At 39.7% G+C, this 25818-nt stretch overlaps 1 protein-coding gene across 6 annotated transcripts in view; it reads left to right on the top strand.

Moving 5' to 3' along the window:
• SPATA6 (spermatogenesis associated 6) overlaps window positions 1-13663 on the top strand; it is a 97712-nt gene extending 84049 nt beyond the window's left edge. For 5 of the 6 annotated variants that reach the window (XM_053919913.1, XM_045204175.2, XM_024571069.3 and 2 more), the window contains one exon: window positions 10710-13663. In XM_053919913.1, coding sequence (XP_053775888.1) covers window positions 10710-10890 — 181 coding nt within the window. In that variant the 3' untranslated portion in view covers window positions 10891-13663. The remainder of the gene's footprint in view (window positions 1-10709) is intronic. The other variant, XM_045204177.2, reaches the window with a different exon arrangement.
• The last annotated feature ends 12155 nt before the right edge of the window (window positions 13664-25818 follow it).

Genomic DNA, 25818 nt, shown 5'->3' with positions numbered 1-25818 from the left:
TAGCTGCCCTATGTCTTCCACCGCCTTTGAGTATGAAATTAATTAGGAAGAATTCTCTTATCAAGGAGCTATTAAGTGACCTTTTACTTCTAACACTTAGGTATTTGGGAGCTGGATTGGGGAAAGAATCTACCACCCATGCACACTTCCTTCTCAAGTTCATGTTGCCTCTCTTAAATTTTAGACATGTGCTGTGGTATCAGGGCCCCGGGATGCTCCTTCCTCCTATTAGTACCTTCTGTGTGTCTCTCTCGAAATTTCTATGGTACTTCTGGCATCACTATCCTATTTGAGCATTAGTCCTAATTAAAGACCAGGCATGAAGTGATGCTTCATGTAGATGGGAGTTGGCCACAAAGAGAGAGAAGTAAGAATAAAAATAATTTGAAGTTCATGTTAGAATATCACTTTGCCTTTTATGACTGTTGCCCAAAATTTTAGCCACATTTTGTAATGGAATTAGCTATTGATATAACTGTTTTCTATTTGCTTATGTTTATTTTTCAGGTTGCTACCAGTAGGAATATGCTCAATATAAATGCATTAATTACGAAATTATTTATAACAAAGTCTCAAGCTGAGTAATTTAACTTTTGGTTATTTATGTTTAAGTAACACAGGATTGAGTATAGTTTTCATCTCTGCCTCATCGGTCACTATCCGATTAATTTCATGAATTTACTAAGGTGTAATAAATCGCTAAAAAGCTATCTTGAGTATTAACAAATGGAAGAAAAATCTAAATAATATATCTTAAGTCAAAAGACTTAAAATCTCTTGACTAAGAATAAGCCTTCATTTTTAAGTGAGAAAATGTTGCTTAATTCTAATTTGAATTCATTGGATCTTGTGTAATTAACTCAAGTATCATAAAGTCCTTTTTAATTAAATATTTAAGATTTAGTTTTTTTAAAGGTTTTTGTCTAGAGGATATATTGATATTCAGAAAATTTGTGTTGCTGCATGTTTATGTGATTTTTCAAAGTGTGTTAAAAATTGTAGCTCGGGGTCTAGAAAAGTTTCTGATGATTAGAAAAGGGAAATGTTGGTTTCATCTTTTTAAATGCATATTCCTCTTTCTTTAATACAACAAACACGTAACACGTACAAAAAGAAAAAGACTCGTGTCAAAGGCCCTGTCACAGAGAACAGACAGGAAACATGTACACTCCGTCAGATAAGCTTTGAACAGGCTTTTTGCTAGCTACATAGGGAATCTGAGCAAGGTCGTTTCAAAAAATAATAAGAAAAGAAAAAAAATCCCTGCTCTGAAGGGGAGAGTACATCCATGGGTTACATTCATCTTTCAAAACAAAAGTGCACCTTGGCGATTAGACTAGCTTACTCACTGCTGAAGCCTGGTAGCCCCTTGAAGAACACCAGTCGGCGAGCACAATGGTTTTATGATTTTATGGCTTTCTCAGAAACAAGCAGGCAATCATGGTTTTGACTACGTATTGTTAGACAGACAGACTGCTGATGATGACACAAGATTATTAGCAGCAGCCTCAAGTTCGCTTTGGAAGCCATAATAAGTAGTATTTCACGATATTATTATGCTCAAACTGTAGTTGCTTTAGTGATAATTGCCATTAGGAATAAAAAACATGTTTATTGTGTTATTTATGAAACTACTCTGAAATATTCAGGCTACACTCCATATTATGTCAGTTTTATGGCTAGTTTTCTTTTTTTTGACTTGAGGTATGGGAAGGAATTCAGAGTAGAATAATGAAAACAAATAGGATGTTCTCAGTGGGCTTGATAATGACACCGAGTTTAACCTGCATTAGTGAAACCAGAGGGGGAACTTATAAAATATGAGTTTAAAATACTATTTTTGAGTGTTTAAATAAAGAATTTGTCTTCTTTACCTAGAAATAATTGTTGAGGTTAAGGAGACTTTAATTTTTTTTTAATTTTTAATTGAATTTATTGGGGTGACATTGGTTCACAAAACCATACAGGTTTCAAGTGCACAACTCAATAAAACATCATCTGCACAACATTCGCCCACCGCCCTAAGTAAAGTCTCTTTCCGTCCTCGTCCCCCCCAAACTTTGCCCACCTCCAGCCAGCAACCCCCCTTCCCTTCTGCCATCACCACACTGTTGTCCCTGTCTGTGTGTTATGTACACAAGGTCTGTCCAGGAAGTATCCAGCCATGTAACATGAAAAATAGAGACATTTATTGGAGAAGATACCATAAACATTGTACAGAGGACAATGACACCTTAGTCCCCTTCAAAGTAGGCACCTTGCAACCTCACACAGTTCTCCCCACCTCTCTTCCACTGTGCAAAACACTCTGCAAAATCCTTTGTTGGAATTACCATCAGCTGCCCTGTCATATTTTCTTAAATCTCATCAGCGGTCTGAAATGTCTTTCCTTTCAAAGGTTATTTTAGTTTTGGGAAAAGCTGGAAGTCACAGAGCACCGAATCTGGGCTATAGGGGGCTTGAGTCACCTGGGTAATTTCATGTTTCACCAAAAAACTCTGCACAAGACATGATGCATGAGTGGGCATGTTGTTGAGATGAAGCTGCCAATCACCAGTTGCCCATAGCTGCGGCTGCTTTCATCATGTTGCATCTCTCAACCGACAAGGAAGATTGAGGAAGTACTCCTTATGAATTGTTTAGCCTGGAGAGGTGTACTATGAGGGACATCACCTTCCCAATCAAAACACACAGTTAAAATGGTCTTGATCTTGCTGCAACTTTGCCAGACCTGCTTTTGGTGTGCAAAACCCGGCAACATTCATTGGGATGACTGGGCCTTCACTTTTGGATCATAGCTGTAGGTCCACCATTTATCTCCAGTTATGACCTTCTTGAGGAAATATGGTTCATTGGTAGGGGTTTGATTCAAGTCATTAGCAACTGTAGCACGCTGTCAAAATCTTGGAAATCTCAGACATAGTACTCGTAGATTTTGGAATCCCCAGATCAGCTTCCAGCTGTCACACCGTCAGTTGCCGATCTTTGTTGATTGCAGCCTGAACACATTCAACATTCTCAGGTGTCCTGCTTGTTGCAGGCCTTTCAGAACCAGGATCACTTTCAACAGATTCTCGACCATCGTTGAAGGGTTTGTGCCATACTTTTATCTGTGCTACACTCATTGCATCATCCCTAAATGCCTTCTGAATCATCTGAATAGTTTCCACAGAGGAATATTCAAGCTTAACGCAAAATCAGATGCAGATTCATCTCTCTACTCACTCAGTCATTTTGAATGTGACAGCCACAGTACACATGCTCACTCAATGGTGTCTACCACCCCCACTGACTAGTACAGTGAAGTCGTCATTGTTCATGCATGCACACTCCAGGCTGCTCTCCTTGGCTGCCAGGTTACATTGATGTCCCTCAAACCATTCTTGTTAGATTAGCAATGGCTGCACTTTTTCTGGATAAACATTGTATGTTTTTTGATTAATCCTTTCACCTCTTTTTTTAAAAAATTTTTTTAAAGATTTTTTAATTTATTTTTAGAGAGAGGGGAAGGGAGGGAGAGAAACATCAATGTGTGGTTGCCTCTCATGCTCCCTCAACTGGGGACCTGGCCTGCAACCCAGGCACGTGCCCTGACTGGGAATTGAACTGGCAACCCTTTGGTTCACAGACCCATGCTCAATCTACTGAGCTACAACAGCCAGGGCTCCTTCACCTCCTTTTATACGGTCCCCCGAATCCCTTCTCCTCTGACAGCTGTTATTGTGTTCCATGTATCCATGAACCTCTTTCCATTTTGTTCATCAGTTTATTTTGTTCATTTAGATCCCACATATTAATTGAGATTATATGGTATTTGTCTGTCTCTGACTGGCTTATTTCACTTAACATAATAATCTCCAGGTCCATCCATGCTGTCATGAAAGGTAAAATTGTCTTCTTTTTTATGGCTATATGGTATATTGTATCTTAATTCCATCTCCCATTTTAGTAGAAATTCCTTCTGTATTCTTCCATCGTAAGCTTCTTATTCTCTTCAGAATAAATCCTGTTTGACTCTTAACAGTTAAATCTTGCTTTGCTCTTACCTCTGCGACGTATCTGGTGTCTCATGACAATGCAGACTGCTTCATGACTTGGTTCTGTTACAGTATGATGCCTGGAATAACCCTTGTCTTCTTGCGTATCCCCGCGTCTCTTGTTTATCTAGGGAATGCCTACTCATTCTTTTGGACTAAGTTCTACTTATTCCCTCTTCAGAGATACCGTTTATGGCCTCAGCAGACTATTAGGCCTTTCCTCCTTTATCTTCCTCCTTCCTCTCATATATATAATTTCAGTTAGCAATATTGATCCCACAGTGGTAACTATTTCATTATACATCTGCCTTGCCTCCTCCTGTTAATTGTGAGTTCCCGGAGGGCACAGATATTTTACTTGTCTTTGTTTTTTGACTGCCCATCAAGGTCTCTGAATTGTACTAGGAGCTCATTATTTTTTAAAGTTCCAATGTTAAAATAGGGCACGTTATTAATATTGATCAGTTGTGTTGCTGAAACTCTAAGGCATTGCTTAAGTAAACTCATTTTATGATAGTGATATTTAATAACATTGTTAGGTAAGGATCAACAATAGAATTAATAATGAAAGATGTTAGACCTTATTTGTTGTCAGTGGCTCATTTCTACACATTCTCACTCCAGGAAGGGAAATAAATGACCTATGAGTAAGCTATAAATAACCAGTCTTTAGTAAACTCATTTGAATAGATTTCTTTTAATGTTTACTGTATAGTTCCTGCTAATTAATAAAAGGAGATAAATAATAACATAATTTTCCCCTAAGCTTTAAAAACTATTTTTTCCTCTGAAAAACTAACCCTCTGGTTCAGTGCTTTCTCCAGTGTGGTTCTAGACCGTCAGCATCAGCATCACCATGGCACTTGTTAGAAACTCAAATTCTTGGACCGCTCAGGCATACTGAGTTAGTGATTCTGTAGTTGAGGCTCAGTCATCTGAGTGGTAGTAAGCCCTCTGGATGACTTTAATGCATATGTTAAAGTTTGAGAACTACTGCTGTAATTTATCCATAAAATTTGATGTCCTTAATGGCACTTTTATCTTTGTATGGTGTCTTAAAAGATACAAAATGCCTTTCAGATTTTATTACACCATAATATAATCTCTATCATCTGTTCTAAATTCCCAGACTTTGAATACTTTCCTTGCTACTTCCCAACCACCCACCCACCCCACCCATCCACCCAATAGACACAGAGCGTGTGCTGCTTTCTCAGTGCGGTGCTGCACGCTTTGTCAGCCAGAGTTTTGCTTGATAGGAACCTTTAGAGTGTTCTGGGAAGGAGTTCATCTCTTGTAGTATAAAATGTCTCATTATATGGACTCCTAGGTCACGAGTTTAATGTAGAGAATATGAATCATCTTTTAAAGTCACTTTCAACTCTGGTTCTTTGAGCAAAAATAGCACTTCCCTAATTTTTTAAATTCTCGTCTTTCAATTATCTTTTTTATTATTGTTCAATTACATTGTCCCCATTATTCCCCCATTACCCTCCTTCGCCCTACCCACCCCACCTCCCACATTTCAATCCTATCCCCCCTGTCTTTGTCTTTGTCCAGGGGTCCTTATACATGTTCCTTGATGACCCTTCCCCTTCTTTCCCCTGTTATTCCCCTCGCCCCTCCCCTCTGGTCACTGTCAGTTTGTTCTTTATTTCCATGTCTCTGGCTCTGTTTTGCTCTCTTTCTTGTTTTGTTGATTAGGTTCCACTTATAGGTAAGATCATATAGTACTGTCTTTCACTGCCCGGCTTACTTCACTTAGCATAATGTTCTTTGGGTAGAATATCCACCTGACCTTCTTCTCTGTGTATGTCACGTTACAGCTATTCTACCTGAAGGCTTTGTATAGAGTGGTACATGTTGGTCTTCATTTGATACTGATAGAGAAAACACCATCAGGGTTCCACCCTTTTCTAAGCAAAAAGGTAGTCTTGCTCTTTGTCTCCTACTCCATTCTCAGTTACCTAAGACATGTTTCTTCTTTGCATATATGCTAGACTTTAAAAAAATAAATTTATAATTTATACCTTTTAACACTTAGACTTGAAACTGCCCATTTCTCAGATATTATCCTGGTCTTAATGTTCCTTATGTCTTTTTTTCTTAATAACATTGTTGTAATTAAATAGAAGACTCCCTATTGAAGTAGTGAGAGTATAAGTTGCTAAAAATGGATGCACTGCATTCAGTAAAATAACAGTATTGTCCCTGCTTTGAAAATAACCACTTAATAGTATATAGCATTGATACTGTATTTTATATAGTAGGAATTTATAAATGCTTTGGATGAATGGAAGCTGGAGACACTCATGGTAAAACAGAAATGTAGTTTTTAAAAACCTGTAACTATAATAAGATCTTTCAGTGCCGTGTACACATTTTAAATTCATTAATATACCTAATAATGGAAAATCAGATTTGACTCAGTATGTTAACAGTTCACTAATTAGAGAGCCAATGCTTCCATGTCTGGAAGTAAATATTGTTTTTAAGATTCTGATAATCTTTGTTTCCACCTACCTATTCACGATCCACATCACAGCCCATTCTGTCTTCATATCTCTGGTTTGCAATTCAGACTTGCAGTTTGAACCAATTTACAAATTGTCTCCAGAGAACCACAGTGCTTTTGCCAAATTTATAAAGTTTGCAATTTTAAATAGAAATAAACTCCCTGCCAAATTTGCAAGATCTAAAAGCATTAGAATGTCTGTTTTGGCCGTGCTAGCTTTTGTTTATGGAGCAGGTTCTGTAAATAGGAAAGCTAAAACGCTTTCTGAATTTTATTTATTCATTGCAAGATATCGTGGTGGTATTTTAAGGCAGCTTTGAGACATGGAAAAAAAAGTCTTGTCTAATGAAACCAAAGCAGTAGCAAATCTGTGCCCAATCACATTAAATATAATAATTTATATGGGGATTAGGGATCTGGCTTATAACCTTGGACAAACCTACACAATGATTTTTAATGTTATCTTCCTGATAGTTTGGTAGTGATGTGCTAGAAATTCAAATTTATCTTGAGTAGGTTTATTGTAGTATAACTAGTCTGGTGATGAAACAAAATACAGAATTCAGACAAGGACATTATTATCTGGCCATTAGAATACAGTGACGTTGATGGTTGTGGACAATAGGGAGATAGAGACAAACCTGTGTTTGGTGACATATTAATTAGTGCATGAGTTGCTGCAAAACAAAACTAAACAAGAGACAACCAAACACACACAGTATGTGGGACCCCTAAAGTGGCATGTGGAACAGAAGGTCACTGCGGGGACTCGGTCTGCTGGATGTGTCTGCAGAGATATGAGAACCTGCAGAAATGTGTGCGCATGTATTAGGGTTTGCTAATTGCAAACCTAACAGCGAAAAAAGAAAAAAGGTAGGAGGGAGGGAGGAAGGAAGAGAAAAAGAAAAGGAGAGAGAGAGAGAGAAGAAAGAAAGAAAAATATATGTATGTGATTTATCACTTGAATTAACCCCCCCCTCCCCAAAAACACTGTTTCAAGTGACAACAGGAGTTAGGCCTTGTGAGAAATGGTATGAAATATATTCAGTTGGCTAGGCGATTGGTTAGCTAAGCTAATGAAGGAAATGTAACTATATCAAAGCACATTGAGACTTGGCTAAGGCCTTTCAAAAATTTTTAAAGATTATGCTGACCTTACTAGAAATTCATAGATGTTTTAATTACATCTATGAAACTGAGTGGACAAGATAGAAGTAATGAGAATCATGTTTCAACATACCTTTGTTATCCCAGAAACTATATAATTTTTCAAAACTTTTTCAGTGGTAGTACTAAGTGTAAGAAAGTTTGACAGTGATGAGGACCCCAGCCCATGGGATCCATGTGTTGTGGCTGCAGTGGACAGATTCACACAGACTACAGAAATCCTGTGGAGAAAAACGGATGGCACAGCCGCTCTCTAAGTGAGAGAGGGCGAGAGGGCCGGAGACCCTGACCCCTGCCTGGACAGGATTTTATTGCTTTTCTGGGTACATTACATCGAGGATGGTCCTCATTTACTATGCACAGGTTCGCTGTAGGTGATTACCTTTTACAAATAACAAAGGAAATAATGTTGCTAATTACTTCAAAGAGAAGGATGTTACAGATCAAGGGGGAAGGTGGTTGAACTGGTTACACTCCATACTTGAGAGGTTTAGTACAGACTTTAGGAAGTTAAAGATACTCATTAAACATTTGCTGCCTCCATTCAGGGTGAGGGAGTTTTAGCAAAAGCAAGTCTCATAGCAGCCTAGGTACAATGCAGGCCCCATTCCACATGGGAGAACCTGTCTGTGGGTGTGGGTCCAGTGTGCCAGACCTCGCTCCCCACTGGCTTTTCCGAGTGGGGGCTGGGCTACATTTCCCACGTTTGCGCAGAACAGTTCCCTATATGACAGGATCTAGTAAATAATGCTAGGAAGTAGGAGGTAGGATCCCATTTCAGCACAGCCATCAGGAAGTTGAGAGACCTATTGTCATGGTTCATAGAAGTGAATTTTTTAAAATTTAATATAAGATGTATGAAGTATAACAAAGGAATTCACTTTAGGTTTGTTTATCCTAAATAATAATAATAACTATTATAAATATAAATATAAGTGAATAACCACTTACTCACCATCCAGCTTAAGAAGTAGACCATAACGCACACCTGCAAAGCCCCCTCATGCCCCTAAGCAATTGCACCTCCTTCCATAGGGATAACGGCTATGGTGACTTTTCTCTTAATCATTTTTTCTTTAGTTGTATCACACGTGTATCTAGCCTTAATAAATTAATTTCCTCTGTTTTAAACTTTATGTAATTATAATTCTGAATTGTTTGAAGTTGGCTTTTCCCCTTAATTGATTTTTTAGTTTTATCCATGTTTATAGTTATAGATTATTAATTTTCCCTGCTGCATACCATATTATTGCAGGCATACACCACAATTTGATTTATCTGTTTTAAGGTAAATGGATATTCACGTCGCTTCTAGTTCTTAGCTCTGTTACAGAGGATGTTACAGTGAACATGCTTGCACATGGCCCACATGTGCAAGAATCTTGCCGGAGCATCTGGCAGTTGAGTTACTGGGTTGAGGCTGCATATTTAAGCTTCCTGGGTCATGCCAAACAGTTTTCCACAGTGAGTGTATAAATGCTTTCCCTACATCATCACTGACACTGTGTCAGGCTCTAGAAATGATAACACAGACACTTCGTGCCTTTTTTCACGGTCGCTGTTACTGTGTTCAGGTGCTGACACTGACTGACTTCAGGCCAAAAAACAAATACATGTGTGTGCAGCTCTGAGAGTCCCTACTTCACAGTTGACGACAGAGGGACTGAACTTCACAGTTGACGACAGAGGGACTGAACTTCACAGTTGACGACAGAAGGACTGAACTTCACAGTTGACGACAGAGGGACTGATCATCAAGGGACTGATAAGTTCAGGGAGAGATTGTTTGTTTTTGTGAAGTGAGATTCCAAATACATGAACAAAATATTTATAGCATTTAATAATCAGGACATGTAGTTTTATAATGCACAAACTTAATCTCTAACATGCCTGAGAGGTCTTACCTATAACAAGTGCTTAATTTATTGAAGTAGGTCAATTATTTATTTAAAAAATAAAATTAACTTAGTCTTTGAAGAAGGCAACATTTTATTTCTGACAAAGGATGTGGTAAGCCCAGAATTTACAGTGTTTGTAATAGTAAAATCATAGCTTTGGTATGTTTTTTTCAAAGTACTATCAAGCCTTCAGAAAGACTTGCCTTTTCTCCCCTATTCCCATTAGAACTATTTCGTAGCCTCCTATCTATTATTTTCTCTTTTTTCTTTGAAACTCTAAGACTTACATTGGATCCCTGTCACTTAAATACACACTCCTTTGCTTTTCTTCCCTGTTTTCCAAAAGTGGTTCCTATTGCATCTACTGTTCATCCCCTCCCTGAGGAGAGTAGCGTGCCATAGCGGGAGTGGCTTTGGAACCACGGGCACGCTGTCCCTTTCCACTCCGCCATTTACTAGCTGAGCAGTCTCAGGAAGTCCCTTCACTTCACCGAGTCTCAGTTTCCATAGTTACTAGTTTCAGAGAGTTGTAAGCGGTTTTTTTGATAAAATATAAAAATATATGTGAAATACCTAGTAGTCCAATGCCCCGTAATTAATAACTTCTGTGTGCGAGGTAAGAACTGTACTATGCAACTTACATATACTCTCTTTGGCTTTTCAAACAACACTGCAAAAATACAGTTAAGGAAGCTGAGACCCCGGGCAGTTGAATCAGTTGCTCAAGATCTCCAGACTGTGAAGGGTGGAGTGGAATTCAGTACTAGGTCTGCCTGGCGTTAGAAGCCGGACACTTTCATAGCTGGCCAGACCTGACACCACCCGTGCTCTGCTTTCCCCATGTCCCACCTGTGTCTTCTCCCTGATGCCTTTTTGACTCTGTGTCTCACACACAATTTTCCCTTTATTGTTTTGTAATTGTTTCATGCAAATAGCATCACTCTTTGAAGGCACAGGCCTTATTGTCTGTTCTCTCTCATAGTCTAAACAGAGCATATACGCCTATGGAGTTCTCCATAAGCATTTGATTTATATAGTACTGCCTCTCATCTGTTTCACCGTCGTTTTCATCTTGTGTGTCCTTTTTTATAGCTCATTTCAGCGGCCACATGGCGCACTCCATTTGGATGACGGTGAATACTGGTCCAACAGGGCAGCCACTTACAAAGGAAAATCCCACCGACCCATCTTTGAGAACAGCATGGAAAAGCTATACAGGAACTTGTACAAGAAGGCCTGTAGTTCTGCTTCTCATACACAGGAAAGCTTCTGAGGCCGTCCACGATAAACTGTATGAATGTCTGTGTCACCTTCTCAATGAAAACGTTTGATGCGATCGATATCTGGATTCCTTTTTTTAACCAGGTGGTTCTAATTGAGTATATTAGTGAGACTTGAATAAGTTTATTACTTCCAATGGTAAATTATCACAGGCAAGCCTTCTTAATCACAGAAAAGAGTGCTGAGCTCGAAGAGTCACAGCTCCGCAGCAAAATCACAGCGCCTGCTGTGACTACCGAAGGGTGTTGTAACGTGTGTGTCGGGTCGCCGTCTGAAACCCATGAGTAGACTCTCTCGGAAAATGTCCGCCTTAAACACATTGTAGTTTTCTTTCCATATGCTTCACTGGCTATCTTGTCTGAATAAGATTTAATTAATATTAACTCCCTTTTCTTCATAAATGAGCAAAAAGATACACTGTGTAGAAATGAATTTCCCAACAGATGAAACCCTGTTTTAACTGGTATTTCCTGCTGTTTCCTTCTTAGCTCATAAGAAATCACTTTCTTCCTAAAGTTTATATAGCCATTCACTTCATTTTCCCTAAAAGAACTCTCTAAGTTAACTAAAATGTATAGCAGTTATCTAGTATAGCAGAGGCCATGAATGACTCAAAATGTGAATAACTTATTTTTAAAGATAGGATTCTCTGCCTGATTTTCTTCTAGGGCCGTATTGTTTGGTGCAAACAGAATCAGAAAATAGCCTTTGTTAATAAGCATGTAGAGACTCAAAAGAAAAGATTGGGTGGGGATTATATTGTCATTTAATGTATTTAGAGTTTTTGTAGGTACCACATGCCCCAAGAAAGTAGCATCCTTTACTTTAAAGGATACTTGGAACCGAAAAGGGAGTGAAATGTTACAGCAGTACTCTTGTAGTAGGCACTGGGAAGTCCGTCGGTTGATGAAGTTAGCTCCTTCCCCAACCCCCAGACACACACCTGTGAGTCCAGCGACACTTTGGAGATACGGAGGAAGCGGCGAGTGAGATAAATCGGGTTCTTGAGTTCTAGGAGCTCACCGTGACTGCGATGGAAGCTCCGGCAAATAAACAGTCATAGTGCGGTATCTGTGGATTTCCTCAGTTCACTCTGTGTTCATAAAGTCATATATTTCTTCATTTTTGTGTCAGCTTTATAGTCCCACCACCACAACCTAGGCATGTCTCTGTTATTGCACTTAGGAAAAACTGAGTTATCAATGACTTTTGCGTCTTTTTCTGTCATTCTTGGCCTTCCTCTGCATCTGTGGCACACAGCAGATAGACAGAGTTTGTTAAATACCTGCATGAAAGACAGACACGTGAAGGGCCACGAAAAACAATACAAAGCCTAACTATCCGTATCTAAGAAATAAGATGCCCTGGCAAGACTGTTGCTGTCAGCTGGTTTATTTATACTTGTAGCCAAAGAGATAAAAATGGAAAAGATAAGAGAAAAAGCTTAGTTGTAGCTTGGTCCTCAAGAAGAGAGATATGGTTCCTCAGCTGAGTTAGTGTTTCTGTAGTGAAATCTATTTTTTAAAAGAGTGCTCTTAAATTAAAAAAAAAAAAAGTCATAATACGACGGCCTGCCTTCCTGTTTGTTGCTTGGCTGACCAACTCAGGTGTAGAGTGCTCAGGTGGCCAGGGCCAGCTCCCAAACTGCTCCTGCAGAGGGCGGTAAGTGCAGGGTTTGGCAATGGGCCAAGAACGTAATTGCCTCAATTGTTTCCAGCACCTTATACTCCAGTGCGGTGTAATTCCCTTCTATGAAATGCAAATGTCTCGGTTCCCAAGGTGAGCCTTAAATATTTTCTTTCCCAGTGTCTTTATCTTTTGTCACTCACAAAGCATGCATTTTTGACTGAGGGATTGAATTCTCTATCTTCTACCATTCAGCTGTAAACAACCTAGAAACTATGGTTCTTTTGATTAAGAATTAGTATAAGTATTTATGTGAATATTTAAGCAAAATTGTCTCAATGAGATGCTTTTTTTTTCGTTTTTACTAAATCTTAATCTTAGTATGTTGCACCCACGCTATGAAAATTCACGTAAATGAACCTGGTGGAAGAGAATGCATCCTGCTCTAATACTTACGTAGTGTATGAATGTGTGCAGGCGTTTTGAGGGCATGTTTCGTGTTTTTTATTCCCATCCCCACCTTAGTGTCATGTGGAAAGTTTTTTAAAACAAGAAAATTAAGGTAATATTTATTAAGGATCAACATCTGTACTTGTTGATTTTCAGGCATTATCTTATTTGATCCTCACGACAACTGTAAACTAGCGGAGGTGTAAGTAACCTCAGTTTTACAGACTAGGTAACTGAGGATCACACAGCGGCCGCTGGCCACTGAGAAGACAGATCACACCGCGGCGGCCGGCCACTGAGAAGCACAGATCACACCATGGCGGGTGGCCGGTGAGAAGACAGATCACACCGCAGCGGGTGGCCGGTGAGAAGACAGATCACACCACGGTGGGTGGCCAGTAGAAGCACAGATCACACCGCAGCGGGTGGCCAGCAAAAAGCACAGCCAGGAAATGGTAAAGCTGGGATTTGAATCCAACCCCAGCCTGCCTCTCAAGCAGATACGTGGTTCAAGAACTCAGCTTGTTATAGTTACTGAGTTTTTTAATGAACTGGTTATCTCTTCTCAGAGAGAACCTCAGTAAATTACAATACAGACTGAACTCACATCAATGCAGTAAAACCTGGGGCAGATGTCCAACATTCAAACACTAAAAATGAATAAAGAAATCGTGTGAACTAAGAAGTTAGAGGAAGTGTATGAAAAGAGTATCACTGAAGATTTATTTTAACTGACACAAGGTTTCAGGGTGACCAGAGCTGGTGTATGGGGTAGTACGATGCTCTTCCTGTGGAGCCCCAGTTACTGTCTTTGCCTTATGTGACCACACATTCTTGTAGCCCTGTACTTCTCAACAGCTTAATGAGTCTAATTGGTGTGCAAAGAACTGCACGTATTTAATATGTACAAGTTAATGAATTTGGACATACGCAAACACCTGTAATACCATCACTATAACCAAGGCAATAAATATATTCAATACCTTCCAGAGTTTTCACGTTTTTAAACAGCTTTAGTGAAGTCTAATGGATATTCAAAGAGCTGCACATATGTGTACATCTTGATGAATTTGGACATGTGCAAACACCTGCGATACCACCACACGCAAGGTAACGGATATATTCAACACCTCCCAGAGTTTCTTGGTGTCCCCGTTTTGTTCATTAACTGTAAGCGCCATGCTGTGCAACAGTTCTCTAGGACTTCTTCATCTTGTATAACCAAAACTTTGTTATTATGAACAAATAAAAGGGATACTGATGCCTTATCAGATACATGGTTTGCAAATATTCTTCTCCCGTGGCATAGGTTGACTTTTAATTCCATTGACTGTTTCCTTTGCTGTGCACAATCTTTTTAATTTGATGTGATTCTACTTATTATTTTTCCTTCTTTTGCTTGTGCTTTTGATGTCATATCCAAGAAATTATTGTCTGGACCTATATGAAGAGGCTTTTCTCCTAAGTTTCCCCAGGAGTTTCACAGTTTCAGATTTTACATTAATCTTGAATCCACTTTGAGTTGATCTTTGTGTATGGTGTAAGGTAGAGATCTAATTTCCTTTTTTTTTTTTTTTTTGCATGTGGATGTCCAGTTTTCCCTACACCATTTTTTGAAGAGACTCTCCTTTGCCCATTGTGTGGTCTTGGCACCCTCATCAAAGACCAGTTGACTGTGTGTGGGTTGCTTTATTTCTGGGCGCTCTCTTCTGTTTCATTGCTATATGCCCTTCTTTTTGCCAGGACCCTATTCTTTATTGCTATGGCTTTGTAATTTAGTTTAAAATCAGGAAGTGTGATACCTCCAGCCTTGTTGTTCTTTCTTTTTTTTTTTTTTAAGATTTTATTTATTTATTTATTTTAGAGAGAGGGGAAGGGAGTGGGAAAGAGAGGGAGAGAAACATCAGTGTGTGGCTGCCTCTTGCGCTCCCCCTAATGGGGACCTGGCCCACAACCCATGCATGCATCCTGACTGGTGACCTTTTGGGTCACAGGCTGGCACTCAGTCCACTGAGCCACACCAGCCAGCGCTTGTTCTTCTTTCTTAAGATCACTTTGGCTATTCTGAGTCTTTTGTAGTTCTATATGAATTTTATGATTTTTTTTCTATTTCTGTAAGAAAAACGCCATTAAGATTTTGATGAGTATAGCAATGAATGATGGAGATAGTGATGTGTAGACCAGTTTGGGTAGTATGGACATTTTAACAAGCTACCTGGTAACTACAAAAAAATATGGAAGATACATAAAATAAAAAGAAAAATAAATCAATAGCACTACAAAAAAATCAACAAAACACAAAGGGAGAGAGCAAGATTAGAGGAACAAAAGAACTACAAAACAGAAAACAACAAAATGGCACAAGTAAGCCATTTTCTATAAATAATTACCTTAAACATAAATGGAGTAAACTCCTCAAAAGGCATAGAACAGCTGAAGGCATGCTAAAACGAGGCCCCACTACGTGCTATCTACAAAACTCACGTTAGGCTTGCGGACACACAGGCCCCAAGTGATAGGACGGGAGAACGGCATTCCACGCAAACGGTGAACAGGAGAGAGTGCAGGGGGCTCTAGGGATGTCAGAAACGATAGACTCTACATCAGACACGTCACAAGCATCACTACACTTCTGCTGCAGTACAGGTTTAAAGTGTAGCCTTGGGAGTTCATGATATAGTTCAGAAATAAGGTGAGAGATAGCCTTTAATGTTTTGAACAAATGTAATAGAATCGAGAATAAGTGTATCCTGTTAGAGCAGGAGTGTCAAACTCATTTTCATTGGGGGCCACATCAGCCTCACAGTTGCCTTCAAAGGGCCGAATGTAATTTCAACTCCTTAACAGTTAAGGAGTAGTTACATTTATACAGCCCTAAAATTTCGGCCCTTTGAAGTCAACCTCAAGGCTGATGTGGCCCCCAGTGAAAATGAGTTTGACACCCCTGTGTTAGAGGCTCCTTTTCGTCAATGAAACTCATTCTTCACCTGAGTTTTTGTCTGTGTGTTTGATTTTCAGTAAAATTAGTGACGTATGCAAACAAAATATTGAAGAATTTATGTATATATAGGTTTTCAGAAAATTCTGTTTCTAGCAATATTTCATAGCAGAAAAAACACTTCTTTACAACTTTTAGTTGTAAAACTTTTTAGTTTGAGAGTATATTCTGAACCTCATTTTTCAGTACCTGTGAAATAGGATGTTAATAAACATTGCCCTCCCCATTCCTCAGAGAAGCATTAGGACTGAATAAAAAATAAATGTGGAAATTCTTTGACATATATTAGGCATTATCATAATTGCTTTTTGGAAATGGTCTGGAAGAGGAATTTGCAGTTTCAAAAATATTTTATCTGGCATAATAGCAATAGTGTTGGTTCTAGAGTTGACAGATGTTGGATTTCTTTCTTTAAATTTGTCACCTCTGTGCAGCTGAACCTTTCTGAACTTGTGTTTGCACTTGTGAAATGAAAGCCATTTTCCTACTGCTGTGACCATTTGCAGAGTTAGTGCATGCGGAGCGCCTCGTATAATACGTGGTGCTCGGTGAAGAGTCACAGACGCTGGAATTCCAAGTCAACACACAGGTGGTCCTCTGAAAGATCTTGAGGATCCGGTTGGAGAACTAATGGAATATGTGTTATGTGAATAAATAAATAAAATTCAAAATTACGTTAAGTCATGAGATCAGGGTAGTCAGATTTTGGATATGGCTCTTAAATTTGCTAGTTATTGAATGTATGTAGGTTGTGCAGGCTTATGGAAAAAGCCACATACGCCAGTGTTTGAATTCTGTGCTGTGGTGTTATCTGGAGGTGCTGAACCTTAACTTTATTTTTCATGAAATGGGAATGATACCTACCTGGGATTGTTACTATAAAATGTATACGTATTCGGTAAATGAAGCAAAGCATCGTACCTGACAAGAAGTGTATGCTCAAAAATGATTTTGTGCCCCTCCCCCCCATCAGTTTAACAAATCCACCTGGACACAGACAGCTGCTATGCTACTAACCCTGTATGCTGTGCGCTTTGGTAGAGGTTTTACATAAATTTTACAAGTGAAACTAAGTGCATGGCTTCAGTTTCTAAGAGCATTATCCATTTAAATTTTATATATGATATCTCCCGCTTGTTAAGGTATTATTTTAAAAATAAAACTAAATTTAGTTTGAGAGTATATTCTGTTAAGCCAGTTTTGACATAGGAAGTTTATTTTGTCCTTTGTTTATTTCTTAACTTTGCACTGTTATATTTTACAAACTAATCCTATTCCTTTGATTTGGCAGGTGTTAGAGGTGGAAGTTAGAGTAAGTCCCCTAATTCCGTAGACGTAGTTCTAACCATCTCGCCCGGGTGAACATCTCCATAGGCCTGAAGGGTTTGTAATGGGTGTCACTGAGCAATCACCCCCTTTGTCAGAAGATCCTGTTCGACACTAGTCACAGAGGTGTGTGTGCAGTTGTGCGCTGCTTAATGATGGAGGCAGGCCCTGAGAAATTTGTCCTTAGGCAGTTTCCTTCTTGTGCGGTTACACAGACCTCCAGGGTCTCGCCTGCTGCACACCTCGGCTGTGTGGTGTAGCCTGTTGCTCCTCAGTGACAAGCCTGTGTAGCGTGTTACTGTGCAAAACAACACGAGACTAAATCAAGCTCAGAAGTGATGCAATCAAAAGGTGCTGGCATAACATGGCATATTGTTTTACAGCAGAGTTGATTGTAAGTAGAAGGAGTACACTCTAAAATAATGATGACAATATAGTAGGGCACGTACATAAAGCAGTAACATAGCTGTTTATTATCATCAATAAGTATTACCTTTTTTAAGTAGACCCATCTGAGGTTTATATATTTTTGGAAATTGCTAGCTGATGAATATTATATTTTATCTATTGCATCTTCCTGTATGTAAATTATTCATTGCCCAGAAAATTAGCCTCGTGGTTAAACAGACAGCTTCTGGAGTCACACTGCGAGATTCAAAGCGCCCTTTAACCCTTTAACCACTGAGTAACTGTGTGACCTTAGACAAGTTGCCTGATTTCTTTGCGTCTCAGTTTTCTCATCTGTAAGATGGAAATAATGTTACCCATCTTGTGGAATCATGATGATGATTAAATTAGTTAACAAATATAAAGTGCTTAAAACAATGCTTAGCACATAGTAAGGGCTCTATAAATGATATTATTTATGACGATGACGATGTATCTGAGTGATTATATGCTGGATTCATCTGAAACATGTTTGCTGAAATGAGCACTAGGTATAGCTCCCTTTTCACCATTTTTTAAAAGATTTTATTTATTTATTTTTAGAGAGAAGGGAAGGAAGGGAGGGGGAAAGAGAGAGAGAGAAACTTCAATGTGTGGTTGCCTTTCGTGCCCCCTGCTGGGGACCTGGCCTGCAACCCAGGCATGTGCCCTGACTGGGAATTGAACTGGCGACCTTTTGGTTTGCAGGCTGGCACTCAATCCACTGAGCTACACCAGCCAGGGCTGCACCCTGTTTTTAATAATATTCTGTTAAATAAAAAGTTACATTGAAAGGAATCTACCTCTCTCCTCAACAAGAGCATGTTAGAAACACTTTGCGTTTTCCTGAAGGTAGAGAAAGGAGCTGTCCTGACTCTCCTCTGCGGCCCAGCAGTTGCTCACATGGGATGTCTCCACAACCGTGCTGCATGGGGAATGTGTTCTGGCACAGCAGCTGCGTAATTTGGAAAGCTTTTTGTTGATAATCTTAAACAAAAACAGTCAAACTCATTTCAGTTCCACTGGAAACCCGAGGAAGGGAATTGTTTCTGCCAAATGAGAGGAAAGATGCCAGCTTTTGAATTAGAAAGTATTTTCAAGTGTTTATGTTGCGAAAATGGAAGAAAAAGAACATTTAACTTCAGTGAATTTTTGCCTAGTAAACATTTAAAGCCTTGGAAATTTCCACTAATTTCTTATGATAGATAGTAGCTTGTATTTTACATAGACTTTTAACATTTTTAAGCATTTTTACCTAAGTTATTTTATTGTCTCTCAACTTATTTGTCAGTTAGGTGAGGCAGGATTATAATCTCATTTTTACAAATGAGAAAACTCAAGTTTGGGTTAAGTGTCTCTTGCAGGTCACACAGTGGGTGTGTAAGGGGCTGAATTAGGACTTCAACCCAGATACTAGTATTTTCTCATAAATAGTCTATAGAACTTTTTCCTACTGTTGTTTGATTTTCTTTAGGTATTGGGTGTTAAGAGATGATCCTTGTTCTGTGATTGATTCACTTCTATATTTGGAGGAGGCTTGTTTTCCATTACTCAAAATGTTTATATGTTTGCAAATAACTCCAAACATTTGCTTTTCCTGCTTCCTGCTCTGTCCTACCTGTTGACCAATTCACTTATTAACACATTCCTGCTCCACTGAACAGCAAAGGAAATTAAGCCAGCCAACCTGTGATTTGTGAGTAGCTCTATCAGAAAGGTTTAGCAGTGCAGGCTTCTATGGGACTGAAAGAATTCAGTGATGTGGGTACCACAAATAATTGGAAATTGCCGTAATTTGGACTCAGAAGTGCAATATGCATGACTATATAGCACCCAGGTGTGAAGCTGGTAACGTTTTTGCTTACGTTCCGGTTCAGTGGCTCTGAATCCTGCCTGATCAGACTCACTCGTGTTAGAAAATAGTTTCCTCATCTCACCCTATGGAGTCCCTGGTTCAGTCAACTTCACTGCATTGTTAAGAGTCTCTCTAGGTGATTGTGATGCTTGCCCAGGTGAGAACCAGGGGTCTCCTCCTGTATGGCTTCCACTGTAGTAAGGGCCGTAGAGGGCTTTCTTTTTCTTATTTAAATTTTGCCTTTTAAAACATTTTTACTTTGTGAATGTCTTCATCATCTGAATTTTTTTTTTTTAATTTTTAGGCACGAAATACTTTGAGCGCCAAGAGCAATAATGACTGGCTCTTGACTTGCATGTGAATTAAATATCTTTTGGGTTATTCCTGGCTAACCTTTAAATACCAGGGTTTTATTTTTCTCTTTCAATCTCAACAGGTATCAAGATCATTTATTATGTATCAATTAAGCAAACCTATATAAACTAGATATTGTGAGTGGCATTGGGCAAATATAAAATAAGATAAATCCTGGGCTCTCACAAACACTTTATAATACAGTGTATTGTTAAATGTATCGTGTGTGAAAGAGGAAGTAACCACTTAATGAGTGAAGGAAGACACCACAAAGGAATCAGCCTTTCATCCGGGTCTCAATGGGTGGTTTTATCAGAAGACGAGAGCCGGGACAACAGAGCTTCTGGATGTGAAAGATGCACAGCGTGTTCAGGGAACTGCAAGAGGTTGGAATGGTTAGAGTATGAGGGTTCGTGGTGAAATTGGGGCCTAAGATGAGGGAGGAATGTTTGTTGACATCACATGTCAACAGAAGGTCCTTCTTCCTATGCCTTACTATAGGGTTTGAATTGTATCCTCATCAAAAACAGTAACAAAAAATCTATGTGCTTGCTAATACCATTTTTTAAAGTATATTTTATTGATTATGCTATTATAGTTGTCCTTGCCCCCCTCCACCTGGTACCTGCCTCCCCTCCAGCAGTCACCCCCTCAGTTCATGTCCATGGGTCATGCATATAAGGTCTTTGGCTTCTCCATTTTCTATATGTTTCTTAATATCCCCCTGTCTATCTTGTACCTACCAATTATGCTTCTTAATCCCTGCACCTTTCCCCCCTCACTCCCCCTTCCCCCTCCCAGCAGATAACCCTCCAAATGATCTCCATACCTGTGATTCTGTTCCTGTTCTGGTTGCTTTGATTTTGTTTTTGTTTTTTAGGCTCAGTTGCTGACAGTTTTGAGTTTGTTGTCATTTTAATGTTCATGGTTTTGATCTTTTTCTTAAAGAAGTCCCTTTTATATTTCATATAATAAGGACTTGGTGATGATAAACTCCTTTAGCTTTGCCTTATCTGGGAAGCCCTTATCTGCCCTTCCATTCTAAATGAGAGCTTTGTTGGGTAGAGTAATCTTGTTTATATGTCCTTGCTATTCATAACTTTGAGTACTTCTTGCCAGTATCTCCTTGCCTGCAAAGTTTCTTTTGAGGAATCAGCTGATAGTCTTATGGGAACTCCTTTGTAGGTAGCTCTCTGCTTTTCTCTTGTTGCTTTTAAGATTCTCTCTTATCTTTAACCTTTGGCATTTTAATTATGATTGTCTTGGTGTGGTCCCCTTGAGTCCAACTAGTTTGGAACTCTCTGTGCTTCTGGGACTTTTATGTCTATTTCCTTCACCAAATTAGGGAAGTTTTCTTTCAGTATTTTTTCAAATAAGTTTTCAACTTCTTGCTCTTCCTCTTCTCTTTCTGGCACCCATATGATTCGGATGTTGGCACTTTTGGAGATGTCCCAGAGTCTTCTTATTCTCTCCCTGTTTTTTTTTTTAATTCTTGTTTCTTCATTCTGTTCTGGTTGTTTATTTCTTCCTTATATTCAAAATCATTGATTTGAACACTGGCTTCCTTCCCTTCATTGTTGGTCCCCTGTGGATTTTTCTTTATCTCCCTTAGTGTAGCCTTCATTTCTTCCCTTATACTTTTGCTGTACTCAGTGAGTTCTCTGATCATCCTTATCACCAGTGTTTTGAACTCTGCATCTGTTAGCTTAGCTATCTCCACTTTGCTTAGTTCTTTTTCTGTTTTGTTTTTTTTTTTCTGTTCTTTCATTTGGGCAATATTTCTTTGTCTTCTCAATTTGGCAGCCTTCGTGTGTTTGTTTCTGTGTATTAGATAGAGCTGTTTTGACTCCCTGTCTTATAGCACCTGCTAAATTTTATGGGGTAGAGCCTTAGGTATTTGCCAGGATGGAACAACCCACTTCACCATTTTGTGGCTCTATATGTGGGGAAGGGGTCAGAGAAGGGACAAGCCATTGGGGCTTGCTCAGCACTCGCCCCGCTTCCAGCCACTTCACCCACTTCCTGTATGTGACTGGTGCCCCTTAGCCACTACCCCAGTGGTGGTTCCCAGAGCGGGTGTGTTTGCATTCATTCTAGGAGTGTGCGGGCCCTTTAAACAGCCCCTCCTGAGAGACCAGTTTCTTCTGCCAACCCAACCCCCACTGAAGTTGTGAGGCTTTATTTTCCCCGGGCTGGAACCCTGGGCCGTGTGGTCTGGCCTGGGGCTGGGATCACTCACTCCCAAGGCATCCCTCCCCATTTTATCCACCACACATGAATGTGGGACTGCCTATTCAGTCCAGTTTCACATGTGATAGAAATTCTTGAAAAGACCGCAGTAAGAGATACCACAAAGGAATTCGTAAGTGCTCAAGAGTCAATGAGTGATACGAGTTCAAAAGATGGAGAGAACTGAAGCCGTTTACCTGCAAAGGTTTCATGCATACAGGGGAGGGGTGAGTTCCATCTGAAGAATGGGTTGGATTGGAGTGGGTAGGAAAGGAGGAAAGTACTTTAAGTGTACTTGAAAGGAAAGGAGAAAAGGAGGAAAGGGAAAAAAAATGGAGCAGTTGCAAGAAATTGAGGGCAACTCACGTGGCATGCCTGGAGCTCGGGTTTCATGTGGGGAGAATATCAGTAAGTACCGATAATAAATACAGCTTCTCAACAAAATGAAACCTGAAAACCTAGTAAGGAAGGCTTTCCTGAATGTACTTTTGATCCATCTTAAAGATCTCACATAAAACACAAATCTAACTGAACTTTAAGAAATAATTTTGTAATAGAAGAGGTTTCCTGGCATTGAGATAGTTTTCAAACACTGAGGTCATTGCCAGAGACTTTCCAGCTTGAACTCATGCTGTTTAAGTGCAGTGGAAAGAGCTTCAGGTAGTTCGGACGCCTTTCCCCCAAGGAAGGAGGAAGACAGTGCGGCCATTGGTCCTGTGTGCAGGGAGAGTGGCTGCCGCATCTTCCTCTGCTGGGCGTCTGCTTCTCACTGTCCGTCTGCAGTCAGCGAGCCACTCTGGGGATGACTCCTCCTCGCCTCGGATCGCGAATGAAACTGTGCATGTACAAGGACCACTGTAACTTGGACATCGAAGACAAAACATTTTCTGATAAACTTAAAACTCATTTTATGTCAGTTTGTCTAGGTAGCTATTTCAGCTTTAACTGGCCTTTAAAAAATGTGAACTATTTTTTAAGAAAAACAATAGTGCATAATAAAACTGGAAGGTTTATAGAAGTACTCATATAAAAGTAAAAACGAGATAACTTGGCAATATTTTTGTATATTGTGATATTTATGCATGGTGTTAGAGTCTACAAAGTTGTTAGTTTTTTACAAATTTTGTATCTCAGTAGTTTAATGCTAATACAAAGACATTTCTTTTTCTAAAATGATGCACAGATGTATTTTAGTGGTTATCTAATGTTGCACTGGTGTACTATCAAATAATTTACCCGTGTCTCTGTGTTTGGACTTCAGTTGTTTCCTAATTGTTTGTGTCTGTCGTGCATGTAAACCTAGGAGGACTGTGTTCACACCGAAGGGAGGTTACATAACCTGCTTGTGCCCCGTGCAGGCCGCCGAAAGCAGGAGACAGAAGGCGGTTCTTCCTTCCTGTTTGTTTGTACTGGAACTCTCTCTCTGTTTACATACGTTTTAGCCTCTATGCCATTTTCAGAAGCTTGGTTTGTCTCGCTTACTTTTTGGTTTGGATAAGGTTTAAATATAAAATCCATCTGTGAAGCAGATTGTGTATTCACGTTGAAGGCTAAAACCCACTTTTAATTAAAACTTTATTCAGCACCCATGGTTCACTTTGTCCTGTTTTTATTATGAAACACTTCAGTCTTCTTCCTAAAACACATATGTCTTGTACATTTCAAGATGTTCCTCGTTGCTCACGCAGAACTCGCTTCTCTCTGCTGTCAGCTCACGGCCATATGTTCCGGCTGTTCATTTTGCTTCCCTTTCTGGCACTGGTGCGGGCAACATCTTGTACGTAATGCAAGTCAGTTTATTCCCTTCTCCTTACTAGAACTCGTCAGAAGGTAAAGTAGCAAACTGGAAATGTTGAACAATCCTCTGGCTGGTTAGGTCGTATGTGCTTGTAAAGGATGTAGCCCTAGTGTCCTAATGTTTATGAGACACGGAGAGGAAATGTGTCCAGTGAGACCTGAAGTCTGGCCAGGTGTAAACACTTCCACGTGGCGTGCCGTGCGGTTCTTTAGTGGTGATTATTAAGCCGATTGTGAAGATGGGGGTGGGGTGGGAAGGAAATGTAAAAATCAGATTCTCCCTTTTATTTTCAGCAACACCCCGCCATGCTGTCATCTGAAAGTCCTTTTGCAGGATTGTCCGCACCATGTAAGTGATTTTGGAGATACTTGTGTTGTATTTCAAGTTAGGTATAGTCAGAAGTGAAATCATTTGAACAGTGATATTGAAGTTTAATTTGAATTAGAAACATCAGTGGTATCTGTTGGCATTGGAAGCTTTGCTTTGCCTTTCTGAAAACAAATGGGGTAGTTAAGTCATGACAGGCTCTACATTCTCCATTGAATGAAGTCCCATGATAGTAAAACCGCCACCATCTGAACCCTGAGTTCTGAATCCCTGAATTTTTCAAATAATTGTTATACTTCAAAATATTTGTTCTTTTAACTATTGACTAGAACATCTAAATTTACCACATACTTCCGAACCTCATTAAAATAGAGAATACTGAATATGTGTGAATATATGTATTAGGAGATGCACATGTCTGAATTCATTTTCGATGGTTCGTCAGTTGTTGCACCAGCGGGTATGATGCGGGGCTGCTGGGGGGGAGGAGAGCCCCGTGCCGGGAGGGACTGTCTCCACGCTACACGGCTCTGTCGTTGGTGTCGCTACTTTGATGTCGGTTCCTCCCTTGCCGACAACTGACACATCTCATTATGCCAGAATTTCCTTTTCCTCTTCCAATGTTCTGTTACGATTTCCAGTAGGCTTGATGTGACTGTATAAAATAAGAATGAACATGTCCTGTTAGGGACCTCGTGAGGGTTGCTGTTATGTCATCACCGTGGACTATGGCGAGTTTTCGTTTGCTCCATTCCATCCGGGTGGGTGAACGTGCTGTGTCCGAAGGGTGGAAGTATAAATATTAACCCTCACTCCAAATTCAGTTATTAAACATTTAAGTATAGTTACTTTGACCTAACGTTCTAATTTCATGTAAGTTTTTAATATGAGAGAAACACAAGTGCATTTAGGCTCTGCTGAGCTTCCTGTGTGAGAGAATTCACTGTATCACACAACTCCTACCCCAGGATGCGTGTCTCGAATACGGTGTCACACAGCCTGCGGTGCAGGTGCATCATCACCCCGGTGCAGACGTTAATGATACATTTTATCTAAGCTCACGGCGTTTTCTCTCTGAAATGGAAAACTTCCTTCAATCGCAACACAAATGAAGAACTTAAATATAGGGCTTTGTATATTCTGTGCAGTCATTTTTAAACGGGCTAATAGATTTTTTAATCTATTCCTTTGTAATGCTTCACCTTCATGTTGATAAATACACTCTGAATTATTTCCTGCGCATTTACACAATCGAGAAGAGCTTGTCTCTCCTTGGACTGGGACATATCTGCACACGCAGAGGACAACTCTCGAAGGTCACAGAAGGCTTGCTTTGAACCTTGTTGAGCGCATAGGTGCCAGGCCCTGTTCTGGGTGCTGTGGAAAAGGGGATACAGAGACAAGTGACACTTCAGCCCTGTTCTCGAGGGGCTTTGAGCCCCAAGGAGAAAGGGACAAGTAGGGGCATTATGCTTCGACATGAAAATACTGTAACAAGTATGAACCAACCAGTGGTGAACTCTGAGAATTA

This window comes from Desmodus rotundus, chromosome 3 (genome assembly GCF_022682495.2).
Source record: "Desmodus rotundus isolate HL8 chromosome 3, HLdesRot8A.1, whole genome shotgun sequence".
In the NCBI taxonomy this organism is placed as follows: Eukaryota; Metazoa; Chordata; class Mammalia; order Chiroptera; family Phyllostomidae; genus Desmodus; species Desmodus rotundus.
This window is presented reverse-complemented; position numbering and strand designations above follow the sequence as displayed.